At 47.0% G+C, this 21,795-nt stretch overlaps 1 protein-coding gene across 1 annotated transcript in view; it reads left to right on the top strand.

The window, feature by feature from the left end:
* PPP1R37 (protein phosphatase 1 regulatory subunit 37) overlaps positions 1-21,357 on the top strand; it is a 171,140-nt gene extending 149,783 nt beyond the window's left edge. The window contains exons 12-13 of the mRNA XM_084612521.1: positions 4,687-4,777; positions 16,550-21,357. Coding sequence (XP_084468647.1) covers positions 4,687-4,769 — 83 coding nt within the window. The 3' untranslated portion in view covers positions 4,770-4,777; positions 16,550-21,357. The remainder of the gene's footprint in view (positions 1-4,686; positions 4,778-16,549) is intronic.
* Positions 21,358-21,795: the final 438 nt, after the last annotated feature.

Below are 21,795 nucleotides of genomic sequence, written 5' to 3'. Positions count from 1 at the left end.
TGCCATCATCCCTTGTGCATGACTTTTTAGTATTCATATATTATCTGTATGATGTTAACATCTAGAAGCCCTAGCCAAGGACTAGGACCCCATTATGTTAGGCACGATTCTAATACAGAACAGAAGGCTGCAGCAAGAGCTTATGTTCTGATAGGGGAGAAAAAGGAGGGACTTGTGGGATGGGAAGGGAAGGCGAGGTGAGGGAAGATGCAGGTAGATTACTGATAAACCTGGGAAGCTGAGTAACACATACCGCCACCTCAGCCGCCCTGGAACCTACATGACACTTATCAAAAGCTCAGGTTTTTCTTCCAGAAGAGAAGAGACCAGAGCTTTTCCTGTGGGGTGACTTGGGGTCTGGGGAGGCACGGTGCGGCTGCGGGGAAGGGGCTCTTGTTGGCCCAGAGCTCCTCTGGCTGTGGTGGCAGGGGCTGGCTCAGGGATCCAGCTGGCCTGGGACTCCTCCAGCTGCAGAGTGGGGGGGCTCGAGGCTTCTGACCGGGGGGGTGTGCAGGCGGAAAGGGTGGAGCTGGGGGCTAGCCTCCCCAAAGGGGAGGCTCCACCCATCCCAACTCCCATTGACTCCAAGCGAGAGCTAGACTGAGGATCCCCGAGGAGGCATAAGTCACCATAAAGAATGTAGTTCACTTGTTTCATGGGTGTGTTGGCTTTGTCGGGCTGGCACTAGAAGCCCTTAGGTTTATTCTTATTATTGTAACATTCAGAGGCCCAGTCAGGCCTCTTTGTGCTTCTTTTGTCACTACAGTCAGCATATCGAAGGCTTATGGATATAGGGAGTAGATAAGATGGGTAAGAAGTTGCCTTCTGGACACTTAAAACTGTCATCCCTAACTAAAGCTAACCTTGAGAGCTTACATCCCCTTCTGCGCTCTGCTTTCATTGTTCCTGCTTCATGGAAATAGAAAATGACTTGCCCAGACCTTCCCACAACCCAAACACTTCCCAAAGGAGGCCACCTGGCCATACAAGAAACCTAGCTTTGATTTCCAATCTTAACTTATCATTTCTTGGGCCAGCCATAGCTGGAAATTCTCTGCATTGCAGGGGTGTGGTTACAGCTGGAGTCTTTCACTCCCTTGGCAAAACAGTGCTCATTCCCTAGGGAGAAAGTGTCCAGTGTCACTCTGTAGTGACCTTTCGGACCAGTTTAAGGGACATTCACTTTTGTAAACTAATTTCTAAAATTGCCATTTCTGATAGCTCGCTCTTGAAACAGTTCATAGCATTTTTTAAAAAAAGATTGCTTTTATAACTAGTTTTATGATGGCTTTTTTCCGTCTCGATGATGATTTTCTAAAAGAGATGCTCTAATTCAGACAGGAATTATTTTGGGAGTTCTATAGCTTGGGTTATGCAGGAGGTCAGACTAGGTGATAGTGGGCTTTTCTACCATTGGAATCTGAATCTATAAGGGTTGCTCAGCAAGGGAGAAGCTGCCTAACTGACCATAGAAGGGAAATAATGACCATTCCTCTGCACATGGTGCTGTCAAATGCCCAAAGTAAACCAAAGAAAAGCATAGAAACTTTTTCCCAATAACTGGATTTTAGGAATCAAAGGCCCCAGTCCGGAAAACACACACAATCAACTCTTAGCATGTGAGCAGGCACGTTAAACTCAAAGGATTGCTCACTTGTTTGAAGCTGAGCATGTATACAAGTGTTTGCAGGTTATGTGCTTGAGTGTGCAGTTTGCTGTAATTTGCAAAATGGTATGCTGTTGCGGGGGGGGAGCTTTGCTCTATTTTTTTTATTTTCTAGAGCTGCTCAGGCTAGTCAGAAATAGTGTTCATTCAGCTAATTTAGCCTGCTTTTCTACATGGAAATTATCTGTGAACTGACTGATTTTTAGGAGTACATTTATTTGTGATGGCTTGACCTTTTTTCATTCTTTGGTATGAAAATATGCCCACAGGTGGTGGTTGGTCAGAAATGCAGGTTTGAATGCTTGTCATCGGTACTGGGGCCTGAAGGCAAGCGTGTGTAATTGTTCACTGTGTAACCCAGGTGTGACCAGGTGCCTGGGATGGACCACATTAAGAATGCCACACTTGGGGCAGACTACAAGAAACAGGGCAAACAATCCCCAAAACTGGTGGTTTATTTATACTTGGTTACCAAGCCAGTAACAAAAGAGCTTCTGCAGTACCACACTGGTTAACCAGAAGCCAAATACAGTCCCCCTTGAGGCATTCCAGTCCTTGGCTCTCATCCAGATGAACAAGTCTAATATAGTGAGAGGTTACTGAAAACCCAATTCACCATATGTAAGGTTCTTACTAATCCCAAAGGATCAGACACTTATCTCCAGGTCAATATATAGCTCAGACCTTATCCAAATACCTTGCTGTCAGCCAATCTTTAATAAACTAAGTAAAGATTTATTAAAAAAATAAGAATTATAAATAGTTAATGTATCATATGCATACAAATGATTGCGAAGTCCTTATATCAGATTTGTAGCAGTGATGGAATAGACTGCTGGCTTGCAAAAGCCTCTCTGGTATCTTCCAAAAGATTGGAAGGTCTTTGGTCCATAGTTCAAGATGCTCCTTTTTGTTGTAAATTCACAGTCAGGAGAATTAGAGCAGGAAAGAAGCAAACTGGAGATGTATTAGATGTCTTTTATACCCTCTGCCATGTGCATGGAAATGTACTGTCCCAAACAAAGCCCATAGCCTCTTTGTATGGAAAGTTACTGGCCCAGATGGAGTCTTAGGTCACATGAGAAAATCACGTGCCACTACATGTTTTGCTGAATCAGAGGGGGAAGTCATTGACTCCTCACTGTCTGAGGCACCCGCAGGAAGGGCCTACTGGGCAGGATAAGATTCTTCAAAGGCCCATTGTAAGAGCTGTGTGTCCTTAATGGGTCATCAACACACAGCTGCCTAGCCCTGATGTAAATCTATCTGGGGTGGGGTGTCACCCTGGCATACAATGCAGGTTTGAGATGCAGATGCATAGCCAATATTCATAACTTCAGATACAAAGATGATACATGCATATAAACAGGATAATCATACTTAGCAATTCATAACTTTTCTGTTAAGAATAATAGAATCGTAGAATATCAGTGTTGGACGGGACCTCAGGAGGTCATCTAGTCCAACCCCCTGCTCAAAGCAGGACCAATCCCCAACTAAATCATCCCACTCAGGGGTTTGTCAAGCCTGACTTTGAAAACCTCCAAGGAAGGAGATTCCCCCACCTCCCTAGGTAACCCATTCCAGTGCTTCACCACCCTCCTAGTGAAAAAGTTTTTCCTGCTACCACTGAGAACAGTCTAGATCCATCCTCTTTGGAACCCCCTTTCAGGTAGTTGAAAGCAGCTATCAAATCCCACCTCATTCTTCCTTCCCGACCCCAATATGGCGATCAGCTAAACGCTGAGCATATGGGCAAGATTCACCAGCCAGATACCCAGGAAAGAATTTTCTGTAGTAACTCAGATCGCACCCCATCTAACATCCCATCACAGGCCATTGGGCCTATTTACCATGAATAGTTAACATGATTTTGGCAATTAATTGATCTTTATCCCATCATACCATCTCCTCCGTAAACTTATCAAGTCTAGTCTTAAAGCCAGATAGGTCTTTTGCCCCCACTGCTTCCCTTGGAAGGCTATTCCAGAACTTCACTCCTCTGATGGTTAGAAACCTTTGTCTAATTTCAAGTCTAAACTTCCCAATGACCAGTTTATATCCATTTGTTCTTGTGTCCACATTGGTACTGAGCTTAAAGAATTCCTCTCCCTCTCCGGTATTTATCCCTCTAATATATTTATAGAGAGCAATCATATCTCCCCTCAACCTTCTTTTGGTTAGGCTAAACAAGCCAAGCTCCTTGGGTCTCCTTTCATAAGACAGGTTTTCCATTCCTGGGATCATCCTACTAGCCTTTCTCTGTACCTGTTCCAGTTTGAATTCATCCTTCTTAAACATGGGAGACCAGAACTGCACACAGTATTCTAGATGAGGTCTCACCAGTGCCTCGTATAATGGTACTAACACCTCCTTATCTCTACTGGAAATACCGCTCCATAAAAAAAAAATTTGCTTGGAGTAGTGCCGTTAATATGTGGGAATAACTTGGTCTTTTCTTTTTCCTGATGTATATTACTCTTTACTTGTGTAATAGGTTGGCATATTGCCTAGAACTAATTTGGTTGATTATGAGAAACAAGATTGAAAACGTTTAATAAATTTAAAGAAAGAGAAGACCCTTCCGGTCAGCATTCCTAGTGTCACTTGGTTTTAAATGGGAGGGATCTGTATTTTTATTGAACGGAGCGAGAATGGCATTACTGTGCAGTAATTGGGCTCCACAGAGGGTATTTGGGTGAAGTTGTAGGGCTTGTGTTATATAGGAGGTCTGATGAGATGATGTAATGGTTGCTTCTGTCATTAAATGCCAGGAAACTCATAACCTTTTATTGCTTTGTCTCTTTGCACCAGTCTCTTTTTTTTTTTTTTATAAATTAATACAATAGGAGGGAAACAGCATTATGTTTGAGCACTTACTCCTAGTCCATCCCACGCTTCCTAATTTACGTGCCCCATTGATCCCAAATTTGGAGAGGTGACATAATGTTTGTTTCTTAATGAAAATTGATTAGTCTTAAGGTTGCTGATTAATGAGGTTAATCCTTGTTTGTTTTCAGAATTAAACTGTTCCAAGAATGAGAAGGAGCTGGAGGAATTGCTCCTAGAAGCAAGTCAAGAGACAGGGCAGGAGCCACTGTGACACTTTAGGTAAGGAAGCTTTGCTAGGTTTGAACGGTATTCCAGTCACTGGCGTAACAGAATCAAGGCAGAAGGAGACTAGAGTTTCTGAAAGCTGCTGCTGTTGCTGTGATGAAGGGAATGAAGATTTTTTTCCTCCACCATTTTTTCTACAACATCCTAGTTGCCAGAATAGCTCTGGGTGTGAGACAGGCTGGTGAATCTGTGCTATCTTCATTCAGACACAGTCAAGCATGTCTGTAATAAAAACAAATTCTAGACCTAGGTCAACCTGACTTCACACACCCAAAATATTTTCCCTATGCAAAAAATAGTATGTGATGATGTAATTGTATCAGAATGCATACGCATAAGGAGGTGACAGTGTTAGTGAAGCACAGGATTTCCTTGTGGTATTTCCGAACTTCTGAGGGCCTGACTTTACAACCCGAATATCGTGGTTTCAGTGCAGTTTTTTGTGTATAATTTATTTATATCAGTGGTTTTCAACTTCTTTCATCTGTGAACTCCTGAAAAATTTCAAATGGAGGTGTGGACCTTTTTGGAAATCTTAGATATAGTCTGCAGACCCCAGGTTGAAAACCACTGTTCTATGGCATTGACAACCTTTCATGGACCCCTTAGACATAGACTGAAGACCCCCAGGGGTCCGTGGACCACAGGTTGAAAACCACTGATTTTTAGAAACATATATATAATATATATATATAGTATGTTACCATTATCATCCACTCATAAAACTTCTGTAGGTGGAGAAGCTATACAGATCTGTGTGATGCAGAGAGGATACATTACCGGATAGGTGCAGGCCCAAAGAGCTCTCCAATCTGAGTAAACAGTGGTACAGACTGAGTGGAACATCTGTTTCATCTTCATGAGGCTGTGGCCTATCCTGGTCTCGTTCACTGGCATTGTCCAGATGATATGATTTACCCTGGCTGAGCATTAGATCATCTAATCTCACCCCTGTATATCACAGGCCGTTAAATTTAACCCAGATATTTAGCCCAAAGTATTTCAGTCCTCAGGAGACTAAACTGATGTGTGCCACAGGAAGAGAGCAGAAATGATCAAGGTGCCACGAATGCCCGAGGCCCCTGCAATAGCAGGGAGTTGATTAGGTGAGATGTGGTCAGATGATCTCAGCAGGCAATCCACTGCAAAGAAAGGCGAAAAAACCCCAAGAGTCCTGCCAATCTGACCTGGGTCACAGTCTGTTGATCAGTATGACCCTGAGCATGTGAGCAAGGCACCCCAGCCAGGAATCTAGAAGAGAATTATCTGCACCGCCTCAGAGCACTGGTCCATCCCAGCTGGTGTCCCATCTCCAGCCATGGCCAATCTCTGATGTTTCAGAAGAAAGTGGGGAAAAACCCAGCAACCCCTACTGAGAATACATCTAGTCAACTGTGCATTATGGGGAAAAAATGGTGGAGGAATCACAGAAGTGTAGGCATGGAAAGAACCTCCAGATGTCCTCTAGTCCACCCATCTGTGCTGAGGCAAGACCAAGTAAACCTAAGCCATCCCCGACAGATGTTTTGTCTAACCTGTTCTTAAAAGCCTTCAATAACAGGGATTCCACAACCTCCCTTGGTAACCTATTCCAGAACTTCACTATTGTAACATATCTTAACATATATGAATACTGTTATCAGGTCTTACCTCAGCCTTCTTTTCTCTCGACTAAGCATGCCCAGTTCTTCGAGTGATTGTTCATGTCCATCCAATTTAGGTGTGTGCGCTTGCCACATGCACCAGTGCTGGAAGTTTTCCCCTCCGCGGTATCCGTAGGGGACCGGCTCTGGCGCCCCCTGGAGTGGCGTGCACATGCCACGGTATATAGGGCGCCGCCAGTTCCCCCCACCCACCATTCCTTCTTGCCGCCAGTGACCGTGCTGGAACTGTTGCTGCTTCAGTTAGCACTCTAGTTGCTCTTCGTTAGACTAGTTACCTTCTGTATTGTACTGTATATAGTTTTATAGTGGTGTTGATAAATCCCTTAGCTATAGTTAGAGACTTGGACTTTGCCCCAAGCTTTAAGCTCTGTGATCGCTGCAAGAGGCCCATGCCCTTTAGTGATCCACACAGCAGTTGTCTGCGTTGCCCGGGCAAAGGATACGTTAGTGAGAAGGCCAAAAGTTGCAAGTCCTTCAAGCCAAGGACTAAGAAGGAGCGCAGAATTTGTTTAAGACTGCTGCTTATGGAGTCGGTCCTCACTCCGGCACCAGAGCAACGCTCCGACTTGGCGCTGAGTACCGTGACCTCAGTGTGCAGCGCCCCACCAGGACCATCCACTAGCCGGCACCCATCCCCATCCATGGCTCCAACCAAGAAGGAGGGACGAGGCCAGTCTCCAACCTCCCACAAGGATAAGACTGGGTGTGAGCAAGGTCTCAGGTCAGGCAACTCTTCACCCATGTCAGGATCTGGGCCCAAGCTCCGGGGGAGCGATGTAGCCCAACATGCTCCCCACTGGCTACCCCGGATAATGGAAGAGACCTCTGTCAGCTTCAGGTGCTGTCCATGCCGGAGGCCCTGCATGTGGTGCAGGAGATCATGTCCCTCCTGGTGCCGCCCACACTGGCTCCAGCAGTTCCCCGGTCACAGGGTAAACCCACGTTCAGACCATTTCAGTTCTCACCTCAGCAGCACCGTTCCCCGTCGCAGGTGATGTCCTGCCAGTGCTCGCCGTCCCATAGCCACCACGCATCTGACTGGAATAGGCAGACACAGCGCAGCCCTATTCGGTCCCCGGACCTTGGGTACAGGCAGAGAGGCTCGAGGCGCAGCTTGCCGGCCACTGGGAGCAGACCTTTGGAGGCACCCTCCCCCCACCCCCAGCAGGAGTAGCAGTCCTGGCACCCGGTATCTCTGAGACCACAGTACCGCTCCAGGGATCCATTGAGAGATCAACGGTACTATTCTTCGGACTGTCACTGATCCCGTAGGAGGGCATCTCCGCATGCAGGTACTTCCCAGCACCGAGCCCGCTCCTGATCCTGGTACTGCTCCTCATGCGCGAGACGTAGATCTCCGGCTCCAAGCCTGGTCACCTGGGAGCAACCATTCAGGATCCAGCCCTGCTTCGGAGCAAGGTTCCCTGACGGTGGGACAAGCTCTGGTATTGGTGGTACGGGTTACATTGTCAGCATCAAAACCAGCCCCGTGGCCTCAGGCACAGTAGCTGATGCCGTGGTACCCACTGAACCTGTGGGGGTTCACACAACCCTCCCAGGCCGCCCGCTTGGTGTCCAGAGCCTCGGAGGAGAGACCAGCTGCCTCCCTCTCCCACCCTCCTCCGATGCACGAAGCCTCGGGCTCAAGGACCCCGCAAGTCCAAGAGGGAGCAGGGGAAGAAGTCCCTGGGCCACCAATGGTTGGGGAGGACCCTACGGTACTGGCATCTTTCTCGTCGTCGCCAGATGAGGCTATAGTGGAGCCCCCTCCCCCAGTTTCTCTGAATCTCGCTAATGTGCACCAGGAACTACTGAAAAGGGTCGCTGCCAACCTGGGTCTTCAGGCGGAAGAGCTAGAGGAGCCCTCGGACTCTCTCTTCGATGTCCTCTGCTCCATGGCACTGGCCTGGGTGGCTCTGCCCCTTCATGATGAGGTCTCTAAGATCACTAATGCCCTGTGGCAAACTCCTTCCTCCCTGCCCCCCATCTCCAAGAGGGCTGAGCGCAAGTACTTTGTGCCATCCAAAGGCCACAAGTACTTGTACACCCACCCTGCTCCCAAATCTCTAGTGGTAGAAGTGGTTAACCACAGGGAGCGACAGGGTCAACCCAGGGCTACCCCTAAGAACAGACTCCAAGAAACTAGACTTGTTTGAGCATAAGGTTTATCCATCCTCTAGCCTCTAGTTGAGGGTGGCGCTGCAAACTGAGGTCACGGTACTCAGCACAGAGTCGGAGCGTTGCTCCGGTGCCGGAGTGAGGACCGACTCCATAAGCAGCACTCTTAAACATCAGGCCATCCTAGGATGCTATGATTTTAACATGTGGCAAGCCATGGGCAAGTTCGAGGGCTCTCTTCTTGAGGCTTCTAGGAAGGCATTCCGGGGCTACTATGGAGGAAGGCACAACTGCAGCCAGGGCGACGCGCCAGGCGGTGGTGGATGTGGCGGACGCTGCCTCCCGAACCATGGCCTTGGCAGTCACCATGCGCTGGGCATCCTGGCTGCTACTCTCTGACTTGTCCACAGAGCAGTTGATGCAAGACCTTCCCTTCGATGGGCAAGCCCTGTTTGCAGAACAGATGGACAATAAGCTCCATGGCCTAAAGCGGTTTAAGCTGCAGCAGCCTCAGGGCCAGGGGAGCCACCCTCACCAGGCGCCTCCCCATAAGAAATCCTGAAACTACAAGTGTCATCCTAGAGAACAGCCTTTGCAGGCCTCTCAGTCAAGCTCTACCCACAATAAGCAGGCGGGCAAGTGCTCGTTTTGAGGGTACGCCCAAGGGCAACATACCGGACTGTTCCCAGGATCCTCCTTCCCTTATTTTGGCCAACCGCCTTTCTCCTTTCCTCCCTGCTTGGGCATCTATAACGTCAGACTGATGGGTCCTCAGTTCGGTGGCACAGGGTTACACCCTTCAGTTGCTTTCTCCCCCTCCTTCCCACCCACCCCACCCCCGTCTCTCTTCAGGGACCCCTCTCACGAGAGTCTCCTCAAGCAGGAGGTAGAGGGGTTACTGCAGCTAGGTACGGTGGAGATCATTCCTCCAGAGTTTAGGAACAAAGTGTTCTATTCCTGCTACTTTTTAGTCCCGAAGGCCAAGGGTGTTCTATGACCTATCCTGAACCTGCGAGACCGGAACCACTTCCTAGCAAAACTAATGTTCCGCATGGTCTCCCTGGCCTCCATCATCCCCTCCCTGGATCTGGGAGACTGATATGTCACCCTCGATCTGAAAGATGCATACTTTCACATCGCCATCTTCGAGGGAAACAGATGCTTCCTCCAGTCTATGGTAGGTCCCAACCACTATCTATTTGTCCCATCTGGCCTAGCGACAGCACCACGGGTATTTACCAAGTGCATGTCGATGGTGGCTGCCTACCTTAGACGTTGGGGTGTCCAGATCTACCCATACCTCGACGATGGGCTAGTTAATGGCAGAGCCAGATCCAAAGGGATGTCGCAATGCTGTTAGCCACCAGCCGTCGCCTCAGCCTGTTGGTGAATGACAAAAAATCCATGTTAGTTCTGGTACAGAGGATAGAGTTCATTGGAACGGTGCTCGACTCTACCTGCGCCAGGGTGTTCCTTCCACTGGCGAGATTCAGGGCATTGATGGACTTCATCGCAGAAGTCTCTGTATTTCCCCTAACCACAGTCAGGGTTTGCCTGCGCCTACTAGGTCACATGGCAGTACATACATATGTGGTGTGCCATGCCAGGCTCCGGATGCGACCCCTGCAGCAGTGGTTGGTTAGGGTCTACTCCCAGTCCAGGGACCACCTGGAGAAGGTCGTCACCATCCCCACGACGGTACTTACCTCGCTGTGATGGTGGACCAATCTTGGGAAAGTCCTGGAAGGAGTTCCCTTCATCAGAACTCCTTGCTTAGTCGAATTGGTTTCGAACGCCTCGGACCTTGGCTGGGGGGTGCACCTTGGCACCCTCCAGACCCAAGGTATAGGGTTCCCCTAGGAACTGATGCCACACATAAGTCAGAGCTCAGGGCAGTGCGCAGAGCATGTGCAGTCTTCCTACCACACCTGGCGGGCAGGGTGGTCAGAGTCCTCACGGACAACACAACCTCGATGTTTTACATCAACAGGCAAGGCAGAGCACAATCCTCGGCCCTCTGCCAAGAGGCACTCTGTCTCTGGGACTTCTGCATCGACCACAGAATTCATCTAAAGCATGTCACCTTTCGGGTGCCAGGAACATGCTAGCAGATCACCTAAGCAGGGACTTCTTCTCTCACTGCGAGTGGGTGCTCCACCCAGATGTAGCCGGCATGATCTTCCAGAGGTGGGAAGCTCCCCAAGTGGATTTGTTCGCTACCGAGCAGAACAGGAGGTGCCATAGGTTTTGCTCCAGAAGGGGGTCTGGGCAAAGGCTCCCTCTCTGATGCCTTCCTCCTGCTGTATGCATTCCCTTCAATTCTGCTCATCAGCAAGGTCCTAGCGAAAATCAAGAAGGACAAGGCACAGGTTATCATGATCGCCCCAGCGTGGCCTCGCCAGCACTGGTTCGGGATGCTATCAAGCTTTTCAGCGATTCCTCCCGGCCCCTGCTGAACCGACTGGACCTGTTGTCACAGGATCACAGCCAAATCCTGCACCCCAACCTCGCATCCCTCCACCTTACAGTATGGATGCTGTGTGGCTGAACCCAGATGAATGGGCCTGTTCGGAAGGGATCCAGCGGCCGAATGGGGCATCTCCCCTTCGCATTCTTCGGTGCAGTCGATCGTGGACTACCTGCTTCATTTAAGGAACCAGAGCCTGGCGCACTCCTCTATTGTGGTGCATCTGGCGGCCATTTCAGCCTTTCATCCGCCAATCCAGGGGCCAATCCAGGCTGTGTTCTCCCACGACATGATGGTCAGGTTCCTTAGAGGCCTTGAGAGACTCTTTCCTCAAGTCCGGTCCCCAGCCCCTCAGTGGGATCTCAACTTGGTTCTGTCCAGGCTCTCAGGCTCACCGCTTGAGTCTTTGGCTTCGTGCTCCCTGTCTCACCTATCGTGGAAGGTAGCTTTCCTGGTGGTGGGGGTGATGTCGATCAGGCGAGTCTCGAAGCTGCGAGTTCTGACCTCAGAACCACCGCACACAGCCTTCTATAAGGACAAGGTCCAGCTCCAGCCCCACCCAGCCTTCCTTCCCAGGTGGTGTCCACTTTCCACATGAGCCAGGACATCTTCCTTCCGGTTTTCTGCCCTAAGTCCCATGAGGCTAGTGAAGAGAGGTGCCTTCATACTTTGGATGTAAGAAGGGCTCTGGCTTTCTACCTCGATCAGACAAAGCCTTTCCGTAAGTTGACTCAGCTTTTCTTCTCTACAGCTGATAGGATGAAGGCCCTCCTAGTGTCCACACGGAGGATTTCTAACGGATCACCTCTTGCATTCGGATCTGCTTCGAGGTGGCAGGAGTCCCTCCACCACCAATCATCAGAGTCCACTGTACCAGAGCACAGGCATCTTTGGCAGCTTTCTTGACACACTTCCCGATCCAGGACATCTGTTGAGCCATGACGTGGTCCTTGGTGCACACATTTATGGACCACTACGCCATCGCTCAGCAGGCCAGGGACAACGCTGGGTTCAGCAGAGCCGTGTTGCAGTCTACATGTCCGTGAACTCCTACCCACCTCCGAGGGGTACTGCTTGGGAGTCACCTAAGATTGAATGGACATGAGCAATCACGCAAAGAAGAAAAGACGGTTACCTTTTCCGTAACTGGTGTTCTTTGAGATGTGTTGCTCATGTCCATTCCACATCCCACCCTCCTTCCCCACTGTCGGAATTTCCGGCAAGAAGGAACTGAGGGTGGGGGGAGCTGGTGGCCCCTATATACCGCGGCATGTGCGCACCACTCTAGAGGCTGCCGGAGCCAGTCCCCTACGGCTACTGCTGTGGGAAAAACTTCCGGCACCGGTGCATGTGGCGAGCGCACCCATACCTAAGGAGAATGGACATGAGCAACACGTTTCGAAGAACACCAGTTACAGAAAAGGTAACGGTCTGTCTTTTTTTTTTTTTAATAAACTTTCCTCAGTGGTCAGGCTTTCTAAACCTTTTATCATTTTTGTTGCTCTCTTCTGGACTCTCTCTTAGTGTGTTGCCCAAACCTGGACACTGTACTCCTGCTGAGGTCTCACCAGGTAGAGTGGGACAGTTACCTCCAGTGTCTTATATCAGACATTCCTGTTAATACACCCCAAACTGATAATAGCCTTTTTTGCAATTCGATCACATTGTTAGCTCTTGTTCAATTTGTGACCTACTATAACCCCCAGATCCTACGTTCCCCTAGTATGACCATCTAAAGCTATTTATTTCCCATTTTGTAGTTGTGCATTTTTTTCCTTCCTAAGCATTTTACTTTGCGCTTATTTTTATGGAATTTCGTCTTGTTGATTTCAGACCAATTCTCTAATTTGTCTGTCACTTTGAATTCTAATCCTGTCCTCCAAAGTGTTTCCAAACCCCTTCCAGCTTGCTGTCATCATTAGATTTTATAAGCATGCTCTCCACTCCATTAGCCAAGTCATTAATGAAAATGCTGAATAGTATCTGACCTAAGATAGACCCTCTGGGGGCAGAACATCACTAGATATGTCCTCGCACTTTGGCGGTGAACTACTCTTTGATTATCGTCTTTACACCACCTTTTAGTAATTTCATCTGGACCACATTTCCCTAGGTTGCTTATGAGAATGTCATATGGCACTGTATCAAAAGCTTTACTTAAAATTAAATTGTCATTTATGTCATGCTTCCCACCTATCCACTAGACTATTAACCTTGTCAAAGGAGGAAATCAGGTTGATCTGGCATGATTTGTTCTTGACAAATCCATGTTGGCTATTACTTATCACCCGATTATCCTCTAGTTGCTTATAAATTGATTAATAATGTGTCTCCATATCTTTTCGGGTATCAAAGCTAGGCTGACAGGTCTGTAGTCATTCCTTTTTTAAAGATAGGTACTGACCTCTCACGTCGTCCTCACCCTGAATGGGCAGCCAGGGTGGTTATCGCACTCCCAGAGCTACTGAGCCCTTTCAGTGCTCTCTTTATGGTAGTGGGACCACTGGACTCTAATCCACCTGACATTAAGATGGTGTCACGGATCCACAGGATCTGTGCTGTGCCCAAACTTTTAAACAGAACTGGTGGTTCTTCAGTGTGCCAGACCCACAAGGGGTCCCAATCTTCCTTAAGGGCAGGCCACATGGCCCCATGCCTCTGAGACTGTCTCTGGGCTCCAGCTCCTCACCTTGAGTTCTGCCCAGCAAGTTCCACTGTGGTAGTCTCCTATTCTGAGACTTGTGCCCTCTTCTGGGACCAGTACACCTCAGCAGGATTTGCAGGGACACCAGGCAGCCTTTTCAAAACAGAGTGGGGTTTTAGTCAACTGCCATACAGCGTCGGAAAGTCCTTAAGTTAGTAGAGAGAAGTACAAGCTAAGACAGAGTTCATACTGAGTTCATACAGAGTTCATACTAACGACACAGCTCTATCCAGCCAAGCTGCTCTAGAATCCATTTTGACTCACTCTTTCTGTCTGTCAGTCCCAGGGGAGAGCTCTGTGTCCTTCCAAAGGCCAGTTCTTAACACAGCCACCTGACACCTTTTGGTCCATTGTCCTCCTCCTGCAGGATCCCTACTGAGTTCAAAGGTCTGCCTGCTGGAGTTTCCCATTGTTAGGTATCAGTTATTCAGTCTTTAGGGTTCAGTTGTCTTTCCTTTGATATGGGTTGGTTTCAGCCAGGCCTTAGCAACCCATTCATATTGCCCCAGATAGTTACTTGACACAAGCACCTCATGTCTCCTCTTCTACCTCAGGAACATTTTAATCCTTCTGCACTCACTGGGTAGCAATTCAAGTATGTCACTTCCCGCCTGAGAGAGTAGGTGAGTGGAAATAATACCTTTTATTGGTCCAATAAATATTACCTCACCCACCTTGTCTCTCGACTATCCTGGGACCAACACAGCTACAAGTACACTGCATACGTCCAAGCATATCGATTCCTAATATTATTACAGATGATTTCCACTTTGTCACAGATGGGCCTTGGAAGGACCCAGCTAGGGTGACCAGATGTCCCGATTTTATATTTTGAGTCTTTTTCTTATATAGGCTCCTATTACACCCCCACCCTCTGTCCTGATTTTTCACACTTGCTGTCTGGTCACCCTAGGCCCAGCAATCTAGACCTTTTTGTTGGGCTCCCCCAGTTGTTCGATCCAGGTTGTGATGTTCTGAAGGACTCAATGTGCTATACGTCTGCATCAAAGGTTTTATTAAAAAGGAAGTGTAGTTTAAACCCTGGTGGTTAGGAGCATATGCCATTCCTGTGTGATTTGTCATATACTGCAGATTGAGACATCACCAGAGGTGTTGCTTTAGAATATTACGCATGTGCTGTACACGGAGGTCACAAATAATGCATTTTAATAGCAGTTGCCCTTAAAAACTTTTCAGGAGGTTTTGTTACTAAATAAGATTATTAGGGTAACTGCCATACTCTATAGGGGTTTCCTATATTAAGTGGAAGAAATACTGCAAACACTGAGATTTGGTTTATCTAGGTAACTAATGATGATTAGTATAGTAACTCCTTGCTTAACATTGTAGTTATGTTCCTGAAAATTCTACTTCAAGCGAAATGATGTTAAGCAAATCCAATTTCCCCATAAGAATTAATGTAAATAGGGTTCCAGGGAAATTTTTTTCGCTACACAAAAGACTACGCACACACATACATATACACAGTATAAGGTTTAAACAAACAATTCTGTACACAGCAATGATGATTGTGAAGCTTGGTTGAGGTGGTGAAGTCAGAGGGAGGAAGAGGGTGGGATATTTCCAAGGGAATGCCTTACTGCTAAACGATGAACTAGCGCTCCACTGAGCCCTCCAGGGTTAACACATTATTGTTAATGTAGCCTCACGCTCTACAAGGCAGCAGGAATGGAGGAAGGGGAGACAGCATGGCAGAGAGAGACAGAGACAGACACCCTGTGTGAGAGAGAGAGATGTGCATTGTCCCTTTAAGTACACTGACCCCACTCTAAGTACACTGCCCTTTTAAGTAGATCAACAAGTTGTGACAGCAGCTGCTGCCAGCAAGCTTCCTCTGTCCTGAGCCCTGTTGTCTCTTCCTCCCCCCTCCTCACCCCCCCGCGCTCTATGGAGATGGAATAAAGAAGTGGGGAGCAGGGGGGAAGGGGGCACCCTGACATTATCACCCTTCCCTCCCCCCTCCCGCACAGCAAGCAGGAGGCTCCCAGGAGCAGCTCCCAGACAGAGGGCAGGAGCAACATAGAGCAGTGGTGGGAGGGACAGCTGAACTGCCCAGCAGTTGTGAACAGGGAACTTAGGGGAGCAGGGAGCTGATGGGGGGGCTGCCGGTCCACCCTGGTTCCAAGCCCCCACCAGCTAGCTCCAAGGGGCTGCTCTTTCTGCAAGCAGTAGACAAAGCAGGCAGCTGCCAAACAACGTTATAAGGGAGCATTGCGCAACTTTAAACAGAGCATGTTCTCTAATTGATCAGCAACAAAACAACGTTAACCAGGACAATGTTAAGTGAGGAGTTACACAGATGTAAAAATACAATACAGTGTTATGTTTTCTTAAGAGCTGTGCTCCAAGTTAGTGTGTGTATCTGAATTTAAATAAAATTGTAAAGGGAAATGTAGGGTTCCTAGCTGGATGTCAGTTGTTGTTGAAATAGATCTTGAGAGCAGGTATTACTAAACTCCTGTGGTAGATGATGTAGCCTTAGGCAAAGACACAAAGAGCTATTCCAACTCCATTCTGTGGTTTTATATAAGTTAGGGTAAAATAACATATGGAATATATTTATAAGGAAAATAAATCCTCCTGTCTCAGGACACAAGCCAGCCACTGACTGCTGGGGTTAGCAGCACGCTGCCTCTATAGGGCTGGCTAGTCGATAGCTTTGGGTGATGGAGATTTTTGCAGCTTCCTCAAGAGCATCTGGTACTGAGCACTGTACAAGAGAGGCCACAAGACTTCTGATCCTGTCTGGCAATTCCTATGATGTCTGACTTTGTGTTTGTTCTTTCTCACAGTTCCTCTGGGTCGATCTACATTGAGCTGAGGCTGTCTTGGGAAATGCCTGTGTAGCTTTATTCCCTTCCCACTCCACATGATTCAGAAGAACTTGGTCTGCAGTACAGAGGTTGTTTTTTTTTTTCAAAACAATGTGATATTTCCTGCCCTAGACACTTTTTCCCACATTCTTGACTCTGCCCTACAAGGAAGGACTCTGATATTTTCAAGATGATTCAGGAAGGGAAGGAGAACAGATTGAAAATCTTACCAAAAGAGTGATTTCCCTACCTGATTCCAAGGTGAGCTCTGACACCTGATGGAAATGGCACTATTTTCTGACCTTCTGTAGACACTAACTGATGCATTTACATTTTTCTTTCTATGTTTCTCTGGAATTACCACTGTTACTGAGTAATTTGTAAGGAGAAGATATCCTCAATCCTGGAGAATGGGCATTGGACTATTCATTGGAATATTCTCCAATTCAAATGGGAGATTAAAAACCCAGAATCTCATGGTTCAGGCCTGGATTTGCTTTCCACACACTACAAGTGTCCAAGGTCTCTGAAGGCTAGTTTAAGAAAACTGTTTTCTAACCTGGAAACCTGCTAGCAGAATGGTTGCACATGATTGTGTCCCTGGGAAGAGTGGCACTGACAAGCTGTAGTCACCTGTTGAAAAACTTGTATCGCCAGACAAGCTGTCCAGGACAGGCTGCATCCACAGCCACAATGGTTATTTATTTTAAATTCCTTTTTTAGGTATATATTTATCATGAGCTTCAAAGTACTGAACAGGATTTAACTTAGAAAACAATGTAGAATTACTTTTAGTCTAACCTGCAACCTTTTTGGAACTTTACTCCTGGTTTGCAGAACTCTGCCAAAAAGCACCATCAGAAATACCTTCCCGTACAAACCCTATACAGAACACCACAATGACATAACTAGCTAGTGTGCTTGTGTGCACACAAACATGTTTGTGAGATCCACATTTCAGGGGGCTCCCTGCCTGTGATGCATTTAAGAGGCTAATGCCCTTGAGGCTCAGGTGAAATTCCTTACATTGTTGTGTGTCTTTTGGGGGAGAAGGAACCATCATGGCTGAGTCTATTCTAGTTTCCTAACTTTATAAGCTTAAAAGAGAAGGACAAATTACCCCCTTTAGCAAGGTTTTCTCAAAGCCATATAGTATGGAACTGACAGTGTGAGAAAGAGGGTGGGATGGGGCTGACTCAGTCATCTCCATTTGGGGATTCATCTAGCAATCTAATACTGAGCCAGAGGCAAATATACAGTAGAAGTAGTTGGATCCTCTACATTTTATTATATTAAAGGAAGTCTAGGATCACCTGGTTTGTTTAAGTTACTGCCCTCTTTCTGTTTTGAATTTTCCAACTCCTTTGTATTTGGCTGAGGAAAGATTCAGGGGACATGTTACACCATTAAAAGATGAACAGGAATTTGACTTTTCATGAATGTGTAAGTAGCTTTCATTTAGCTGGTCAGTGGGCCTTTTGATTCAGTGTAAAATCTTGCTTTAGAGAATATTTGTCCCTTTTACCAAAGGTTTTTTGGAATGAATTTTCAGTTCTGCAGTGGAACATGCTCCATTCTATAAATTGCGCTTAATACAGAGATTCCCAGAGGCTGTCACACCTTTGATAGGATGAATATACCATTAGAGGTGCTTTTCCTTTACTCTTCTTGCCAAGGGAAGGAATCTGGTTGCTCTGGAAAAGGTGTTCAATTTTCTCAGGGAGGGTTCTCTCTCAATGTCCCAGGGCTTGCGAGATTCTGCTGGCCGAGCACTCTGGTATAGAGAGTGTGGAATGGGTCATTGTTTTAGTCTGCAAAGTCTCACTGCAACATACCACACCCTGCACAAAGCATGACACCCAAAGAGGCCATTATTCTGAAGCCACTATTACAATGAAAGCCAGAATTGCCAGAGTGCAAATCACCTCACTGATAATCCAGATGAATGGAATGCCTGCCCCTGTACCCACAGCCAGAGAGAGGAGCTGGCCTGTTAGGGAGGAACCAGCAGTTCCAAGGCAGCATTGAGGTGTTGGGCAGAAGGCTTCAATATAGCACATGCAAGAGGAACAATCAAGGAAGGGAAACAAAGTTATGCAGCAAACCTTTTTTTGATCATGTAGCAAGGCCTGTTAGGGTAAATGATATGGGTCATAAGAGATTGAGCCATCTATATCCTTGAGTTGGAGAGGAAGGAAGACTCGGTAGGTTAAATTAGGTCTTGAATTACCATTTGGCTCAAATCCACGAGGAATGGCAGACACACACACCTTCCCACCCGCCCCAAAAAATTGCTATCGGAAGATAAATATTCCTGTATATGTGGATTACTGCTCTGCTGTGAAGAGAAATCTCGGAAGGAAACTATGGTACTAATCTGTAATTTAACAAATTTATTGTATAAACTAACCAGAGAAACAGCCTAGAGAGGGGGCTGTTGGGTAGAACTTAAGCTTTTTTTTTTTTTTTTTTTTTTTTTTTCTCCTTAAGTGCAATAAATCTATCAGGGAGCTGTGAGGGCACTTCGCTGCATGGGAATCAAGGCTGGAGATGCAGAAATTTTAGCTCTTCATGCACTGAAACTGAATCACATTAGGAATTTGCTGCATTAACACTACATACAAAGGATGGTGATTTATTTGCTAATGTTTGTCATTTCTTTCTGTTGTGTATTTTTGTTAACACTGTTTTCTATTAAATGAAAACTGCATTTGTCACTGACTCCTCCTGTCTGTTTGGTACCTACAAATGACACTTGTTTGGTCCACGGCAAAGAAGAGAATGTGAGATTTCAATAGATCTGAAGCAATTCCCTTTCCAAAGGAGCTCTGCAGAGCTAGTGCTGCTATCCACTACCCCAGCGAAAAGAGCTGTTAAGAAAACCAGACGGTGGTTTGAAGTTCTGCATCATACCTATTGGTGTGAGCTTGATAGGGAAGTCTCAGTCCAGTGGCTCAGCCGCTGAAATGCTTGTCTCCTCTCCCAGATATTCCTGTTCAGAATCTACTTGCCCTTCTGCTTTTCTCTTTGATGTGTAAAATACCTGTCAGGCAAACCCCTGTAGAGCTACATGAGGATCTTCAGTAGGACTGTCAGCAGCCCTTATTAAAGCACAGAAATCTAGATTCAGTAGTTAAGAATAAGGATCTGAGTTGAACCCTCTGCTCAGCCTTCCGGCAGGTGTTTTCACTGCCATGTTTCCTGAAGCAGAGCAGAACCCACTCTGGCACATCAGACGGTCTAACTGCCCTTGGTTGCGGTGTGTGCATCTCCTGTTAATGTTACTCGATATGCACTGAAATGAGGCCATGACATGTCAGTCATACTGTAGGCACCATATTAGAAACCTTTGGCAGGTGTCTTACAGAGCATGTGTAGCAGCTGCTTTTCAAAACTTCACTGTCCCCCTGAGACTCTTTAAAATGGCAAAAGCATCTGGTCTGGTATCCTATTTCTGAAATGGCCACGATGCGTATTGCAAGGCAGTCTGTGGCAGTGGGAAAACTGGCTTGTGTGTTCTTGGACCTTGTGTGATGTGATGTTTTAAACTCCCAGATAGGGGAACGCTGACCAGATTGTCGATGCTGAAACTGAACATCCCTGGAACTTTGGATAGAGCAGGGATCTCACTAGCTTCGCGATGCTTCCCTCAGAAGCTGAATTTTCAGATGTGGGGGGCCTAAAGTTAAGCACCTGAATCCATGCTGGGAACCTAATGTAAACATGGTCAGATTAGCTTCTATTGACTTGAGAGAAGTTGAGGGTGTGTAGGCCCTCTGAAAAGCAGGGCACTCTTACTTAGTTGCTTCACTTAAGACACCTTGGTCTGAAAATACTGGACATTGAGCCCAGTCCTGAAAGGCATTGAATGTCTCCTGCAAGGTTCATAGAATCCCTGATCTCCCCTTGAAGTCTGGAATTAAGTGGGCCCAGCACCATCCAGGGTCATCCCCTACTAGATCCTTCCCATACCTCATCAAACTCTTCTACTCCTGCTGCTTGTCAATGTGGAAAGTAGAGATCTTTCTGAAAGACACCTTGATTTTAAATTGAAAGCACTTCATCAAAAGAACAAATCCAGTGGGGCATCAAGAGCTACCATGTTTGAATGGGGCCTGTGTCTCAGACTTCCATCAGATTGACACATTTCTGCCCTTTCAATCAGAGTCTGAAAATGAGAGCAGGAAAATAAATGGACTTATCTGAGCCTGCCAGGGTGCGCTGTGCCATGGACAAATAGACTATTACACAGAACCTTTTCCCCAGGGTAAAAAGTAACACTGCTCTAAAAGGGAGAGGGGCCACAGCCTGTATCAGCAGTCCTGATAATGCAACAAAGAAATTGCCCCCACTGAACCTTCTATCTTTTATAACTAAGCAAATAGAGAGAATCCATGACACACAACTTTCAGCTAACCAGGTACTCTTCTTCTGTGCTTAGAACTCCGACTGAATGGGAGTGTTACCTCTGCCCAGAGCCTGGTGGCAAAGAGACTTGCTCCTGATCACCTCCTTTCTCACTGACCAGTTGCCTCACGTGGATGGTTTTTAGGTACCAAAAGACTTGGAAAGACCATGTAACCTGCCTTTAACTGAATGTTGACATCTCCTGTAAACCAGCACTTGGGTATTAAAGAGTTAATATATTTCATTTCAGTTTTATTAGAAAGGCTGGTATCAGGCCAGTACTTGCTTTGTTATCAAACCCTAGAGAACTATGATGTGTTTTACCGCATTTATGGATTTCTTGTAATACTCTTGGTTGAAATAAAGGGTTTCCTAATTTAGTCTGGGATTGTCTATGGTAAATTCCCTTCCCATTTTCAAAAAGGACCACTTTGCAGGTTGACTGGCCCAGACTTCTAATGTCCTCTCTCTTTCCTTTCCTCTCTTCACCCACCTCTGCGTGAGAGTTCTCATGGTGCCTGCAGCTGGGGAGCCCCCCGCCCCTGGAAAGGAAGAAGATAAGGAAATGGGTGAGAATCCCACTGCCCAGAGGTTATTGACACAGAGGGCAAGTCCTTCAAAAGCAAGGGAGATGGGCTTACTAGTGCCCTTTGAGGGGGTGGACCAACATGCAGCCTTGGGGGGGATATTGATACAACTGCCGTGGCCCTCCCCCGCCAGAGCGCCAAACGCTTCCTAAAGGTGAGGCTGTATCATCACCCCTGTTTTACAACAGACAGGGACTGGCTTCCCCAAGGCCACACCAAGAGTTGTTTGCA

The sequence above is a fragment of the Lepidochelys olivacea genome, assembly GCF_965140295.1.
Source record: "Lepidochelys olivacea isolate rLepOli2 genome assembly, chromosome: 23".
Classification (NCBI taxonomy): Eukaryota; Metazoa; Chordata; order Testudines; family Cheloniidae; genus Lepidochelys; species Lepidochelys olivacea.
This window is presented reverse-complemented; position numbering and strand designations above follow the sequence as displayed.